This window comes from Paramacrobiotus metropolitanus, unplaced genomic scaffold, assembly GCF_019649055.1.
Source record: "Paramacrobiotus metropolitanus isolate TYO unplaced genomic scaffold, Prichtersi_v1.0 Parri_scaffold0000173, whole genome shotgun sequence".
Classification (NCBI taxonomy): Eukaryota; Metazoa; Tardigrada; class Eutardigrada; order Parachela; family Macrobiotidae; genus Paramacrobiotus; species Paramacrobiotus metropolitanus.
The window spans coordinates 43,442-57,494 of record NW_026570393.1 but is presented as its reverse complement, the minus strand read 5'-3'; the positions used below and the strand labels follow the sequence as shown (position 1 = coordinate 57,494).

Below are 14,053 nucleotides of genomic sequence, written 5' to 3'. Positions count from 1 at the left end.
TCCGGGATGTCTTAGAAGACGAGCTGCCACTGCTGGTTCCTGCACCGGAATTATCCACGTGGCTCGAAGGGATTGTCAGCGGTGGTGAAAGTGCTATCAACCGCAGCGGAATTGAATCGGTAATGTGTCGGGGTGTAAGCGGTTTGTATTCTTCTCCTGTGACTTTTGTTTTACAACAGATATTATGGGTTTGCCACTTTCCCGAAGTAAGCAACAAAAGGAAAACGCCCAGATCCGAGGACGATGACGCTGATGACCGTTCTCACTGGACTGCGGAAAAATTACACAGTTTGGATACATCAGCACTAACAAAACTAACCATATGTGCCTTAGGCTACCGAATGTTACAAAGTACTAAGTGAATGGAAACGATTTTTTATTTGCTGTTGCGTGTGTAATGACTATTGGTCATAACTCGTAAGCACTGAGCTATATGGGAATGTACGAGTGTTATGGAAATGCAGATGCATATCTTAATTATTACGTGATATGTAAGTAGGAACGGTAGAGAAAACGTCACCCCGACGTTCATGGCGTCATAGGAAATCGTTCCAATCGAGCAAAAGTCTAGTTGCGTTGTTGCTGTACCTATTTGCTATTCCTATTAAAATCGGGTGGGGTACGATTTACTTGTAACAGGATACTGCATCGGGGCTGTACAGTTCAAGGCTGGAAGCAGCTGCAATATGTGCCGGTGATGGTTATCAGTTAGCTTATTAACTTTAGTTATCATTTAGCCATAGATTATCAGGCTCTCAGTTGGCCGTTCCAGCGGCCGGATGTTCTTGGGGAAGTTTTCAGATTATGAATTGAAACCACAAACACCTTTCAGTATTCGTAACGATTTTCGCTATGCTTTGCCTTCTACTTGAGTTGCTGTCGTATTCGTAGTGCAAAAGGGAAAAAAAACGGACTGGATTAAAAAAGGTTTGTAATTTCTCATCAGTTCGTCCCGGTGCACATAAAGTGACTGTAAGTTTCTTCACTGATAATCCAGCGCGCTTTTTGAGGAATATGACACACTGATTCACAATCCACCGTGCAACATATCTCGTTCTGTCTGCATTCTTCATGGTTTCGACATTGCTCCCTACACTTTGATATCCGAAACCCGAAGACATACCGAACGTGAGATGCTGCAGTACAGTCGCATTTCGGGAGCACTAAATGCACGAAAGACGATCCCGGCATACATGAACAAACTGCGAAAGAGTAAATACAGTTTTCGTTACCGAGGCGGCATTCCGTAGAAGGCGGAGAACTATCGATTACTTTGCAGTGGTTTCCGGGAGCGCATTCGACGTCCTGCAATAACAATACAGCAATGTCCAACTTCAGATATTGCTATCTGCAGCCACTGGAAGGCTAGCGACACATACCTTGCACGGATCGGGTGGTGCCGAGGATATTGCTTGAAAAATCAACAATCAGGACTCTGTTGTAGTACATATTTATGAGAAATGTATGATGTTAACGTACGGAGGACGGAGGTGGACGACAGCCGAAGGTTGGCGACAATAATCAAAATCCACGAGAGTTCTCTCAATAAACTCATTTTTCCCCAAGAAAGGATAGCTCTTAATAAAGCCTTTTGTTAAGAACTCTGCAGTGTAGTTTGTAATATTGTTAAGTTCTAGCCGTTTAAGGGAAGTGGCCCGGTACATGGTACCAAATTCGTGTACATGCACGGAAACTTTCACTTTCGCGCACTCGTAAGCACATTTTTGTTTCGGTTTGTGGCATTCTGTAGCCAGATGATTTGTATACACAGGCGTGAAAACAGTTTGTGCGCGCAGCATCCGGTTCGGGAGTTATGGCTGTTCGAAAATTCCAAAAAATTTAAATGCATTCCGGTGTACCAAAAGTCTCATTATATACCGATCTCCTTCAAATTTTGCACGTAATTGGACATGGCCATGAAGATCGTTTTTACACCGATCCAGACTCCACGATTTTTTTCAAATTTTAAAATGCATTTCAAAAATTTTGAAATTGATCGGTCTATAATGAGACTTTTGGTACACCGGAATGCATTTAAACTTTTGGAATTTTTGAACAGCCATAACTCCCGGATGTTGCGCGCGCAAACGGTTTTCGGGCCAGTGTATACGAATCGTTTGGCGACAGAATGTCATAAAACAAGAGAAAAAAGGGTTTGGAAGTGCGCGAAAGTGAAAGATTTCGTGCATGTACACGAATTTGGTACCATGTACCGGGCCACTTCCCTTAAGTTATTGCGATATGCGAAGGATGTAGAAAGCTATCGTCGTTACCTTCGCTATGCAGACAGCGTAACTATGTTTGATGTATCTCCTTTTAATGGCATTCAAGCGGAAGCCGACTTGCATAGTCACACTGTAATCATTTGCGAAATACGAGTATGTTCGCATGCGCACAACGGTAATATTTTAACTGTGCCGGTTACGCGAATATGAGCCGATGAACAGTATCAGTTGTCAACTGGTTACACTCTTCACAAAAGACGTACGCTATTCCGGCAGCAGTCAATCCACAAATGCATCAAATTTACGTGGTTGCGCTGATTTTAAAGAAAACAATAGTTAAGACTTCGAAAAATTATACATATGTAAGGTAAGGTACAATGTAGGACTAAATGGTCGCATAGCCCCATACCCAGCATTCTGTACGCAAGCGTGCACTTGTACGAAACGGATATTTTGAACTCAGTCGTACAGTGCACTGCGCTGCATTCGTACTGAATGTGGAGATGTTGGGTATGCGACCATTTTGTCCTAAGCTGTACAAGTACTGAACAGAAGGTAAGAAGATAAGAAACCGAAAAATAATAGAGTAGGACCAGTTCAAGCTCTCCTGTAAACATTAGACGAACAATGTTTCTGAAATTTATGGGCACACGCGACAGTAAATATTTTTCTGCATTAACAAAACGCCGTTGAGTCGATGCTGACTCGCCTAAAATTTAGCATCATGCCAGCTTGCCGAAATACCATTTCGCTATTTTGGTTTTGAAAGGGCTCAGATTGCTGCTATCAGCACAAAAAACTTAAAATTTTGCATGCAGCTGCTACAGATCTTAAAACTTCATAAAGACAGCGCTGTCCCCAATTTCTGGAATGGTTTGAAAATTACAGTTGTAGGATATCGACCTTTTTCGGGCACACTTGGAAAACTTGGAATACAAAAGGATCCATATACGGTTACAAATGTTTTATATACAACGTAAATTCACAGGCAAAAAACCAAACAGAAAGCCATCACATGGGTGGCACGATGCTGCTCCGTCGCCGGGCTTCTTGACGTTCCAACGTTCCCGTCGTCAGCTCCGCCTCGCCACTGGGCGGTATCCACGGCGGTATAGATTTCTTCTCCTTCGGCATGGGAAACCGCCAATGCCCATCTTTCCGCAACTTCTCCCACAACGATTCCGGTGAGGTGCGCCGCGCCTCGAACCCTTTCTCCTTATGATCCCACACCTGCTGTTCCCCGGATCCCAGTAGGCTGTAGCAAATCCCACCCGCAATATAGTGCGCAGCACCAATCAGGAACACCTTCTGCCAATTTCCCTGTGTCTGGGCACCGGGATGCCCGATGTACGCCCGCGTCACCCATGGGACAATGGCGCCCGAAATAGTCCCGATGGTCGTAGCGATGCCCCACAGGAGACCGGCGTGGCTGGGCGAGATGTCGTTGAAGTTGACGCGGAAGCCGAAATTGCAGAAGCCGCTGAAGCCGGTGATGAGGGTGAAGAGAGTGATGGCCGTGGTAAAGGAGCAAACCTGGAAGGAGAGTGCGATCAGGAGGATGCCCGGGACGAAAGTGCCAATGGCGGTGGAGATCTTCCGTAGGACCGTCCGGGTGCATTTCTCCTTGGAGATTAGGTAGTTGGCCACGGAGCTCAGGGAAGCGACGATAATGCTCGTTACAGCGTACGGAATGGCCATGTAGTCGGCGGTGGTTAGCAAATTCAACTTGAAATAACCCTGAAAAACACAAAATGCATTTTCTGGTTTCACCGAAATTCGTATAATTTATTTATTAATATTTTGCTTTTGTCGGTTCGCCAAACCACTGAATCAACAGATTAAAATTTGGAAAGAGTCAATGGACACATTGCTCGTAAAATACGTCAGTAGTTAATACCGGTTTCTCAGTCATCGTAAAAAAAATCCTTTTTGCGCCACATGTGTCGGACTCCGACTGATTGTCTTTCATAGGTACAATTTCATACTTTCATACGTATTGGTACGTGTACAATTTGTATGCACACAGAACCTTTGGGGTGCAATAAAAGCAAAAACATGAGGAAGAAAAACTATTGTCTTGAACTGCATGATGTTGAACGCCATCAATTTTATTAATTAATTTTACAAGCAATCTATCGAAAAAGCTAATGCGCAAATCGTGGTATCTGTACTAACAACACTGCCAAGGGAATTTTTGCTAACTTTTAATTAATGTTTTGTACATACAGCAGAAAATTAAGCAGAACAAATTTCTATAAAAGTTTTAGTTATCTTTCAATAAGACCGCTTCTGCCGAATACTGTTAAATAGTATCATAAAAGTTTTAGAATAATTATTTACCTGGAGGTACAACGGAATGGTATTGATCAGCATAAACGATCCCCAATCGGCACACCACGAGCACAACACAAGTGCCCAAAACGGTCCAGATGTGGCCATACTCTTCCACGGCACCGTTGAAGGTTTGACGCCCATGGCAGGCGCACCGATGGAGCTGATAATGTAGCTCTTCTCCATGCCGGTAATAAAGGGATGCTCCTCCGGGGAGTCGAAGACAAAGACGCTCCAGGCCATGAGAAACATTAGGGAAACGGTCCCGGCAAAGTAGAAAGCACTGGACCAACCGTACAACTCGGCGAAGCCGGCACTAATGGGAAACACCAAGGCGATGCCCACGGGCACACCGGCAGCGGCAAAGGCCAGGAGTTGGGTGCGTTCTAATGGCGGAATCCAGCGGCCAAAGATGGTGCTAAGAACCGGAATGCTGAAACCCTGCAGTCGAAAAATCAATCATAATTTTAATAACAGCAATAACAAATCTCTAACACGCAATAACAACTTTCTCTTGTAAGGTTTAATGCAGTGTTTCCATCATGTCGATACGACCTCCTACTGCTAAGTTCGCATTCCCGGCCACAATGTACACACATGAGCTACTGTTGCTAAATTTAAAATTCTTAAAGTTGTTTGAAAACATGTAAAGATCGTACAACACTTTCACAACTGATCCCTTAAATTTGTTACGTGTTAAATTAAATTAAAATGTAAGGCGCATTTGGCATTGTGTTGTCGATATTTGTAAGTATTAATCTGAACAATCAAAAATATATATTGGCGAAAAGTGCAAATTCGGGATGTGCTTAAGGGATTTGGCCCGGTACATAGCGCTACAATCGTGTACATTGACGGGAATATTCGCTTTCGCGCACTTTCAAACACTCTTTTGGGTTGCTTTTTGACATTGTGTAGCCAAATGATTGGTGTACATAGGCGTGAAATCCGTTTTCGCGCGCAACATCCGGTTGCGGAGTTATGAGGGTAACAAAATTCCAAAAAGTTTAAATGCATTCAGGTGTACCAAAAGTCTCATTATGGACCGATCCCTTTCGAACTTTGCACGTAAATGCACACAATCATGAAGATCGTTTTGACACGGATCCACTGTTCTAACATGTTTTTCAAATTTTAAAATGAATTTCAAAAATTTTAAAATTCATTTTAAAATTTGAAAAAATCGTAGAAGTTTGGATCCGTGTCAAAACGATCTTGATGGTTATGTGCATTTACGCGCAAAATTTGAAAGGAATCGGTTTATAATGAGACTTTTGGTACACCTGAATGCATTTAAACTTTTTGGAATTTTGATACCCTCATAACTTCGGAACCGGATGTTGCGCGCGCAAACGGTTTTCTCACCTAGGTAAACAATTCTTCTGGCTACAAAATACCATAAAGCGATGCAAAAAAGTGTTTGGGAGCGCGCACCAGCGAAACTTCCCCGGGATGTTCACGAACTTGTGCTATGTACCGGGCCAAATCCCTTAAAAACTGCCACAAAAATACAATAAAAATTAAACAAGGCCACAAACAATAAAATATTAGGCTTAAAGTTAGTTTAATTATAATAATGTCAACTGTCAAAGGACCAAAATGAAAGATCACTTAAATATTACCAAAAAAACATGTGGTTGCACTGGTTGCACCGTAGGCAAATAAAAGTATATTATTTAGTGAAAAAATACGTTAGGGTTATTTTATGCAAAATCTAGTACTCGTGCAATCTTTTTTATTTAAACAGATTCAGAGAGACCCCTTCACAAGTCACCTGACAAATTCCCATCGACAAACGGGTACATAACAACGCCGTATATCCATATCGCGCAGCCAGTGGCATCAGAAACGCCAGGAAACCACACACACCGACGCCCAGGGCGAACAGCCGTTTCGCTCCATACTGCTCGGCGAGATAGCCCGACGGTATTTGGCTTAGAAGGTACCCGTAGTAAAACGATACCATAAGGTGGGTTCTCTCGACACCCGTCCAGGTGTAAGTTTCCATCTGTTGGCAAACACATGATAATCGAAATTTAGCAAGAAGTCATTAAAATCCATTTAATAATCCGAGATTGCATTGCTTTTGCGTGACCTTTACCTACATACGTTCGGACCCCCATCGATCCACGTGGCGCCTTTTTTGAGAGGACATTCTCCGGGGTCAGATATGTTAGGGAAAAATAAGGTCTTGGGTGTCATGCGGAAAACCATTGCGTTGAACGTCAGCCGTGTAATGTACAAGACAAAATTGCCCAGGAATCCTAATAACACGATTATATGGCGATAGCCATACCTATACTTTCTCTTTCTCATAAGAGCGATCTGTGACTTAAATAACTTAAATATTTTTGTAATACCACATTTGGTTTCATTAAACTCAGGAAAAAATTTGTCGAATAAATACTACAAAATACAACAGGCAATAATAATCAGTAACATTATTTTGGTAATAATGAATATAATTGTTTATTAATATGACTAACAGAACCTTGCGTGAAGGAGCGTAATAAATATTGCCATAAATTACTACTACATAATAATATAACAACATTCTACCATTTTTTTTATTGTCCTGCAGCTGAAAAAATAGCGTGTAACCTAGAAACAACGGTACTTATAGATTTAACAAATAACGATGTATAGGCTTATACAGCCGCGAATATTGTAATTTGTTACCTCACACAAACCATGGATTTGTGTACTGATTTCTAATCAATTTTTCAAGTACTTACTTAAAAATCGTTACTGGCACTATTACTAGTGGTGGCTTAGCCCTCATCCCCAAACAATGAATGATGGCTCTCACGAAACGGGAACCAAAAACGAAATAATCCGTTAGGCAGTTGAATGGTAATGGCTTTTTCTCCAATAAGGCCAAGATTGAAAAAGGCCACCGTAGATTCTGCTCAACAATCACTTTTGCGTTGTCTGTTTCAACTTTTTTTAGCTGTTTCTGCGTTTCGCGGCATCGTGATTTTGGTGGTTTCCGTATCTATCAATTTTTCGTTCTGTGCCGCGGTTGCCGTAACGGAGCCATTCTTCTGCTGAAAGACCATCGAAACATTTTAAATTCCAGAGTTTCCTTCTTCTCACAACACACTCAAAGAGGAACGCAACAACTCTCGCATCGAGAAGTGATGTTCTATCTGCGCTCAGCTAATGCGACGTAACCTGCCATCTATTATTTTTTATGGTGCGTTGTACGTAGAGTAACATTTGGATGATTTTTCGGAAGTATCTTTTAAGCGTGAACAATTTTGTACCTACTTGTTTTAGCGTAAACATGTAGGTACTAGTATTTTTGCTTCCATTGTTAATTTTATTTCTGAGCGTAATTAAACGCAAACCCTTAAAAGCTTGACACTGGATGCAAGGTAACTGTTAGATAAAATATCAGCATTCTCGAATAAATAAACACTCTGAGATGCTGGCATCTCAGCGCTGAGTGTTAGCGCTAACACTCGTCTGCGTACCGAGAAAAAGGGTTTTCACGAAAGCGCGTGAACGACGAATACCCATTCAGCCGGCAGTGGAATGGGTAGTAAATCTGCTCGACCTCGATTTTTGGGCTTTCAAACGCATCGTCAATTAGATAAACTTCCCCCTGTTGTCTCCCATCCAGCAGCTCCGGTTTGCGGTCGAACAGTTGTCTGAGCCACTCAAACTGGCAGCTGCAGTGCACCCTCTTAACATTATCCAGCTGATCTCGTGGAATCAATGGAATAGTGGGCCTTCTGGTTCGCTCGTACTCCAGACTTAACAACTGCAAATCAGGTAGATTCCCAAAGGTATCTTCTTCCATCCGCGCAAAGGTCGACGAACGGAACAGAATCATTCGCAAATTCCTCGACGTATCAAAGTCACTTCGACGAATATCCAAATTCCGGCACTGTACCGCTTCAAAATGATACATTCGGGAGAACTTTAATAAACGCAACTTCTCCGTCGTGCGCCTTGTGCGGCAGTTCCATAACTCCAGACCGATAATCTGTAAGCGGATGGGAGCGAATATTGCCGGGGTCAGTGTATCATGTCCGTCATCAATATCGACTCGGACTGCGCGCATAGGCCTTCGGGCGCTTTTCCGCACCATATCGCTAAGCACAGCCGGTATTATACCTTTGCAATCGATTTCCAAACCTTTAGTATGGGTGCACGTTGCACGGGTGTAATGTTCCCGCCCACACCCGGGACGAAACTGGAACGAGCACTGCGATTCCGTCATTGGCTCGTCGGAGAACTCCGGAAACTCTTCATCCTGAAATTCTGTACTGATTGGCGTGAACGCTGGTAATTCAGGAGTTACAGGCAAGATTGGTGCTTTTGGCGTCATTCGTTGTTGTTGTTGTCTATCAGGTGGCTTTTCCGTGGCCTCGGTCGTTTCTGGAACTGTTGTCGTCATTTGTGTGGGTGGCATCGATGCAACCGGATCGTTTGCTTCTTCGTTATCCGGATCGAATTGGCATCCGTATGCTTTCTGCAGTTTGGCCACATCCAGTATACTCAAGCTCCGCCTCTGCCCCATATGCGTCCGTTTCGTGACTTTTGGAATGATAGTCGGTTGATTAGGGTCTTTGGCGAAATCCATGGCGCCGTAATGCATAACGGAGTCGAAGTCATAATGTGTGTCGTACACTTCCATGTGCGGTAAGACGTGAAAGTTTTGCATGACATCCGGCCGGATATTGTCCTGAAAGATGTCGACATACTGATCGCGATCGGGTCGATTCTGCTCGTGATACAGACCCAGCGCGTGGAGGATCTCGTGCTGGATTGTGCCGGTATAATTAGCGCAGGCTTTGGTCAGTCTGATATCCTGCCGACCGCCGTTAAACCGCCGGCCAACTCTTGACTGACACCACCTAAAACACAACAGCATTTCCCTGGAGTATATGTTTGTGTAAACAGCACTGTTAATGGAAGCTTGACCTTTAAAATACGTCCTTAGCAGTACATGGTATTCAAGGGTCAAGTCTGCAGTATGTACTTACTTATCATGGGGTCGGAAAAATAAGTAATCCGTTTGGTTTGTCCGTGGAGTGAAGGTTATGCAGCCAACCGTAACCCGCTTGATGTCGGCCATTCCTCGTTTTATTTTCCGTCGCGCAGATTCTTCTAAAGAAATTGTGCCATTTTAAACTCGGGTTTTGGCGCAATTAAGCAATAAAATAAGTGAAAGCGGTAGAAAGTTCTGCGATTGTTCTTGTTGCAGTTTAAATCAACACAATTTATCGCTTTGTATGAGTATAATCAGAATTAAAGCCAACGTACCAAAACCATGGGCGATCTTGTAAGGAATATTTTTGCCGCCGTTAGGCCAGTAGTTTTGTGGGAGGAGTTTGCCTGTGCTAATGCTTAAAGCGAACACATTTCCTTCGGGTAGTTCTATTTCTTCGTCTAGGTTGCATATTCCAGACTCTGATTCCCGTGACTCCAGCACACTGGGGTCGATGCGATTCCGCCAATCTATGGAAGTATTACAGCCAATTACTGTGTAGCAAACCTTTATGCACAACCTCTGCAAACGCTGCATTTCATGTCCAGTTATATCCCCGAAAATTATTGTGCAGGTACTGACGTAGCACACGTACCTTGTGGCAATGTTGCTGCGTGCGCTTGTTGCAAGCATATGGCCACGAAGCAGTAGCAAAAACAGACAAACGGGGAAATAAACTTCGCCATTGTACGAGTAAGTTTTGATGGATGTCTTAGAATACCCAGGAAATAATCAGGCGATAGTGTTCGAGTGCTACTGTAACCGCCACCATGATACCATCCAATAAAAACATTGCAATATGAAGAAAATAAAAACACAGGAGTGCGAGCATGTGGTATATGCTGCTTATCGTCGGCCCATATCTTCCTAAAAACACTACTGACAGTTCCGCTTTGCTATCTCTGCATCTTGCTGAGCACAACCTAAACAAGTCTGGCACTGGGGAAATTGCATCATAATACGCCGCGCTTACAGTTAAAACGGCGATCGTGATCCAGTAAAATTGTTCTTGTACTTCCTGATAAAATTTCCATTTTTACGTCATTAGCATGAGCTTTACCTCTTGGATGTTATTAAACTGCATGCATAAGGCTTGTACAATACAGGTGCACAAACGAATGTACCTCTGAATTATGTGTCACCAGAATGTACGTTTGAATTATGTGTCACCATTGTTTAAAATGTACGTTTGAATTATGTGTCACCATTGTGCGGGCGGCTCGCCCCATATAAATCTACGTATGTATATACGCTCTACACAACGGGACTCGGCGCCGGCACTTTATTCCACTGATCAGAGGAGCTCCCTCTGCGCTAGCACAACCGACACCATATATACTGCCACAGCGCAGCGCAGCTGCGCAAAAATCAATGCTCTGACATCACACATCCAGATCGTTCTGGATACTTCCAGAACGCACGTCAGTCATACACTGAGATTCATGCGTACAGCGCGTGCACATGCATACAGCCTGTATGTGGGAGATATCCCACAATTGTTTAAAATGGCTCCTACTAATGTACTCGTATATTGTGTCTGTATAATGTAATATGGTCAAGTGATGCCAAACACGGCGTTTTTCCGTGTGTATGACGAGTCCTGTTATCCAGTAATTCTGACACCAGCGCAGTGGCTGGCCCTCTTACAGTATCATAAAGATGTACCCGTGAAGTCCGCTAAAAAACCATGCGCCCAAAAACGGCAGAATTTATGGAAAAAGCAAACAGCAAAACGTGCACCATTAAATCTTTATTGCAAAGATCGGCTGTGGATGAAAATGCCGATTATGCCACTTTGGCAATAGATTGAACTGCAGCGGGATTGCGCACACTGGTCGCCGTGGCAGTGCGTTTCAACGACTGCTGCGAAAACGACTGCCCAGAAACATATGCCCGACCACGATGGGGCGGCTGCATTTTGAAAAGAAAAACCATCTCCTTACGGCAGTCCCGGCTTAGAAAGAAGAACGTTACCTACGCAAAAAATAAAATACTCTGTAGTTAACCATCAGTACAGTCTCTAAACATGAGAAATTTACTGTTAGCACTTTGTAGTAAATATAACAATCCTTATAGAAAAAGTTGTATATATGCAGTTACGCAGACGAGTTCCTTAAGAACAAACGTAACTACCTAGGATCAAGAAAATAAGTGCTTATAGAAAAATTAACTTTTTTGATGAATGTGTTTGTTTTATCATGAAAGCCAGTTAGAGAACAGTGAGCGTCATCACTACGTTGTGTCTCGACCATCTCAAGTTACTCCTTCTGGCGCGTGTGCACATTTCGGTTGCGTATCGATAACGAACACGCCGTTGTTTACTGCAACGACACTCCTAAACTACCCACCGGTGTCGCGAGCTGACCGGCATGAAACACTGTGCGGAACCACAACGGCAGAAGAGGGTCCGCACTGGCACTGACACCTTGTATGGTCTGCAGTGCCGGATACATGAGGAACGCCGCGGTGTGCACCGTGGCGTTAATAAAAAGAATCTTGGCCAAAAGGATTCGTCGTTTGCCGAAATTTCCCTCCAGTCTAACTGTGACATCCGCCACCCGATGTTTCCTCAGCCGATTTCGCAGCAGCATAACGGCGATCGTCAAATACAGTACTCCTGTAAGAGCAAGCGGGACGTACGTCCCAAAGATTTGTTTCAATGTGAACTGTAGGCTAGGCAGCGCACGGCACTGCCGCAGCGGAAACTCGAGTGGGATAACGAGATCCGGTTGAATGTACATGTAGATATGGCATAAAACCGCGATGAACCAAATTAACCCGATCTGTAGTAACTGAAACCGTCTGGATGTCCAGCGCTCGTACTGCTGTGGAAGGGTGCTGCTAACGGCCAAAAATCGGTTCAACGCGAATCCAAAGAGTCCCCACATGGACGCAACCACCGTCACCAGATAAAAAAATGTCTGGTGCAGACAGAATGCTTTGTTGGAGAATGCAGAATAACCTCTGGACTCGTCCATATAGGCGCCGATAGAGGCGGCGGGCAGGTAGAACCCGATCAGTTGTATTTCCGCAAATGCCTGATTAACGATGAGGTAGCGTGAGCCATGAAAGAGGGATGGTTGACGGATGAGGATCAGAAGAAGAATGCAAAAAAGGACAACGCCAACGATACAAACCAATAAACTCACTGCAAGAAACGCAATGAATTCCGAATGGTAAACGACGAACAGGGATTCTCTTTGCTCAGTAGAGTTGGGCGAATTCAAGAAGGTTACGTCAAAAATGTAGCTGGCGTTAGACATCGTACTGGACAAAATCTCGACCGAAGTAAGTTAAATCCACGCTAAGAAAATTGTGTAACATTACGGTACGGTACAGATATCAGAGTAAGCGGCTTGTGCACGTAATTTTTGACCAGCGGCAATATTTTTTGCTTAGTAAGGTTATTTGATATGAGCAAAAACAAAGACGGCCATATTAGGGTGCACTGCGATGCAGCGGCTCTGAGAACGCATTTATTTAATTAAAGACGTCACAAAAATTGTGCAGACTCCAGAGGCGACGGTTCAAATGTCACCGTAGTCAGTTTCATTCCTTTCATGGGCACAGTTCAACAGGGGTAATACTGTGCCCATGAAAGCCATACGCACACATTAAACCCTTTAATAAACGCCGGTGCCTCACTTTAGTTTCGTTAACACAAATACATGACAGAATCGCTACAGACAAGGGGGGGACGAAAGGGCACCGAAGTGCCAACAACAACACGGTGCGAAGCGCCCTAAGGACGCCCGAGAGCGAAAAAAAAATTTGCAAGTACTGTAACTAGGAAAGTGCACTCGCTTCTGGCGGGCACTGTATGACCGAAGCGAAGCAGTAATTTTATAACCGATTTTTATCTACTTGGTAGCAAACATTGTAGAATTCTTGTTACGAGTATGAGATATTTAGAGTAAAATTATGTAACCAGTGGAAGCCCAATGCACGACGAACATTCCACTGTTCTCAGAACGTAATAAAAGTTATGGATGGGATTTGTTTGCCGACCGTACTGAAAAATTTAATATTTTTTTAAAAACCTGAAGGGAGGGAAATACCTACGGTTTAAATAACGGTGAAGATACATCTGAGCCGGTGTAGCCATGGTTTTGCCAGTTATATAGACGTGGTGCTGGGTAATATTTGCTTCAGTTTGATCTGAAATTGCTGTCAAATAAAGACGCCGATTGCCCATGCCGGTATTGCGCTTATCACAACGAGCAGCTGGGACTTCTTCTGTACTTTCAGGCATTGCATTATAATCTCCTGTTGCGCTGCATTATAATCTTCTTTTCTAGATTTTTCGTTTGTGTATGATGTAAAGAGTGTGATGCAAAATGCCAAAGTTGAGCTAACAAAGAAATAATTATAACCCTGAAAATTCAATAAATAGCGCAGCACTTGTATATGGCTAGTGGGTACCATACTCCTGGACACTTTATCAAGAGAGATGGTGGCCAATAGACACACTCTTTAAATGCGCCCTGGACATGTTCGG

At 43.5% G+C, this 14,053-nt stretch overlaps 2 protein-coding genes across 4 annotated transcripts; both read right to left on the bottom strand.

The window, feature by feature from the left end:
- Positions 1 to 2,966: 2,966 nt before the first annotated feature.
- On the bottom strand, positions 2,967 to 7,094 carry LOC129600357 (sialin-like). Of its 3 annotated transcripts, none has more exons than XM_055498840.1 (4): positions 6,666 to 7,094; positions 6,331 to 6,564; positions 4,566 to 4,997; positions 2,967 to 3,962 (listed from the first exon to the last, which is right to left on the bottom strand). In XM_055498840.1, exons 1-4 carry the CDS (start codon positions 6,870 to 6,872, stop codon positions 3,237 to 3,239), a joined length of 1,599 nt encoding a protein of 532 aa, XP_055354815.1. In that variant the 5' UTR covers positions 6,873 to 7,094; the 3' UTR covers positions 2,967 to 3,236. The 3 variants fall into 3 exon arrangements, with proteins under 3 accessions (XP_055354815.1, XP_055354816.1, XP_055354817.1); XM_055498841.1 differs by having other exon boundaries at positions 6,662 to 6,820; XM_055498842.1 differs by having other exon boundaries at positions 6,658 to 6,799.
- Positions 7,095 to 7,842: 748 nt separating this feature from the next.
- On the bottom strand, positions 7,843 to 10,415 carry LOC129600358 (uncharacterized). Its single transcript, XM_055498843.1, has 4 exons — positions 10,151 to 10,415; positions 9,831 to 10,025; positions 9,551 to 9,674; positions 7,843 to 9,421 (listed from the first exon to the last, which is right to left on the bottom strand). The coding sequence occupies exons 1-4, from the start codon at positions 10,239 to 10,241 to the stop codon at positions 8,014 to 8,016; spliced, it is 1,818 nt and encodes a 605-aa protein (XP_055354818.1). The 5' UTR covers positions 10,242 to 10,415; the 3' UTR covers positions 7,843 to 8,013.
- Positions 10,416 to 14,053: the final 3,638 nt, after the last annotated feature.

What these genes read in the sequence shown, in the direction of transcription:
- LOC129600358 (XM_055498843.1), bottom strand. Translation starts at nt 10,241, where the DNA reads ATGGCGAAGTTTATTTCCCCGTTTGTCTGTTTTTGCTACTGCTTCGTG. An exon ending in CAAGATCGCCCATGGTTTTG is followed by an intron (nt 9,675 to 9,830) that starts GTACGTTGGCTT and finishes CAATTTCTTTAG; the next exon opens with AAGAATCTGCGCGACGGAAA. An exon ending in TTTTTCCGACCCCATGATAA is followed by an intron (nt 9,422 to 9,550) that starts GTAAGTACATAC and finishes GTTGTGTTTTAG; the next exon opens with GTGGTGTCAGTCAAGAGTTG.
- LOC129600357 (XM_055498840.1), bottom strand. Translation starts at nt 6,872, where the DNA reads ATGAGAAAGAGAAAGTATAGGTATGGCTATCGCCATATAATCGTGTTA. An exon ending in GGATCGATGGGGGTCCGAAC is followed by an intron (nt 6,565 to 6,665) that starts GTATGTAGGTAA and finishes GTTTGCCAACAG; the next exon opens with ATGGAAACTTACACCTGGAC. An exon ending in TGTCGATGGGAATTTGTCAG is followed by an intron (nt 4,998 to 6,330) that starts GTGACTTGTGAA and finishes TTTCGACTGCAG; the next exon opens with GGTTTCAGCATTCCGGTTCT.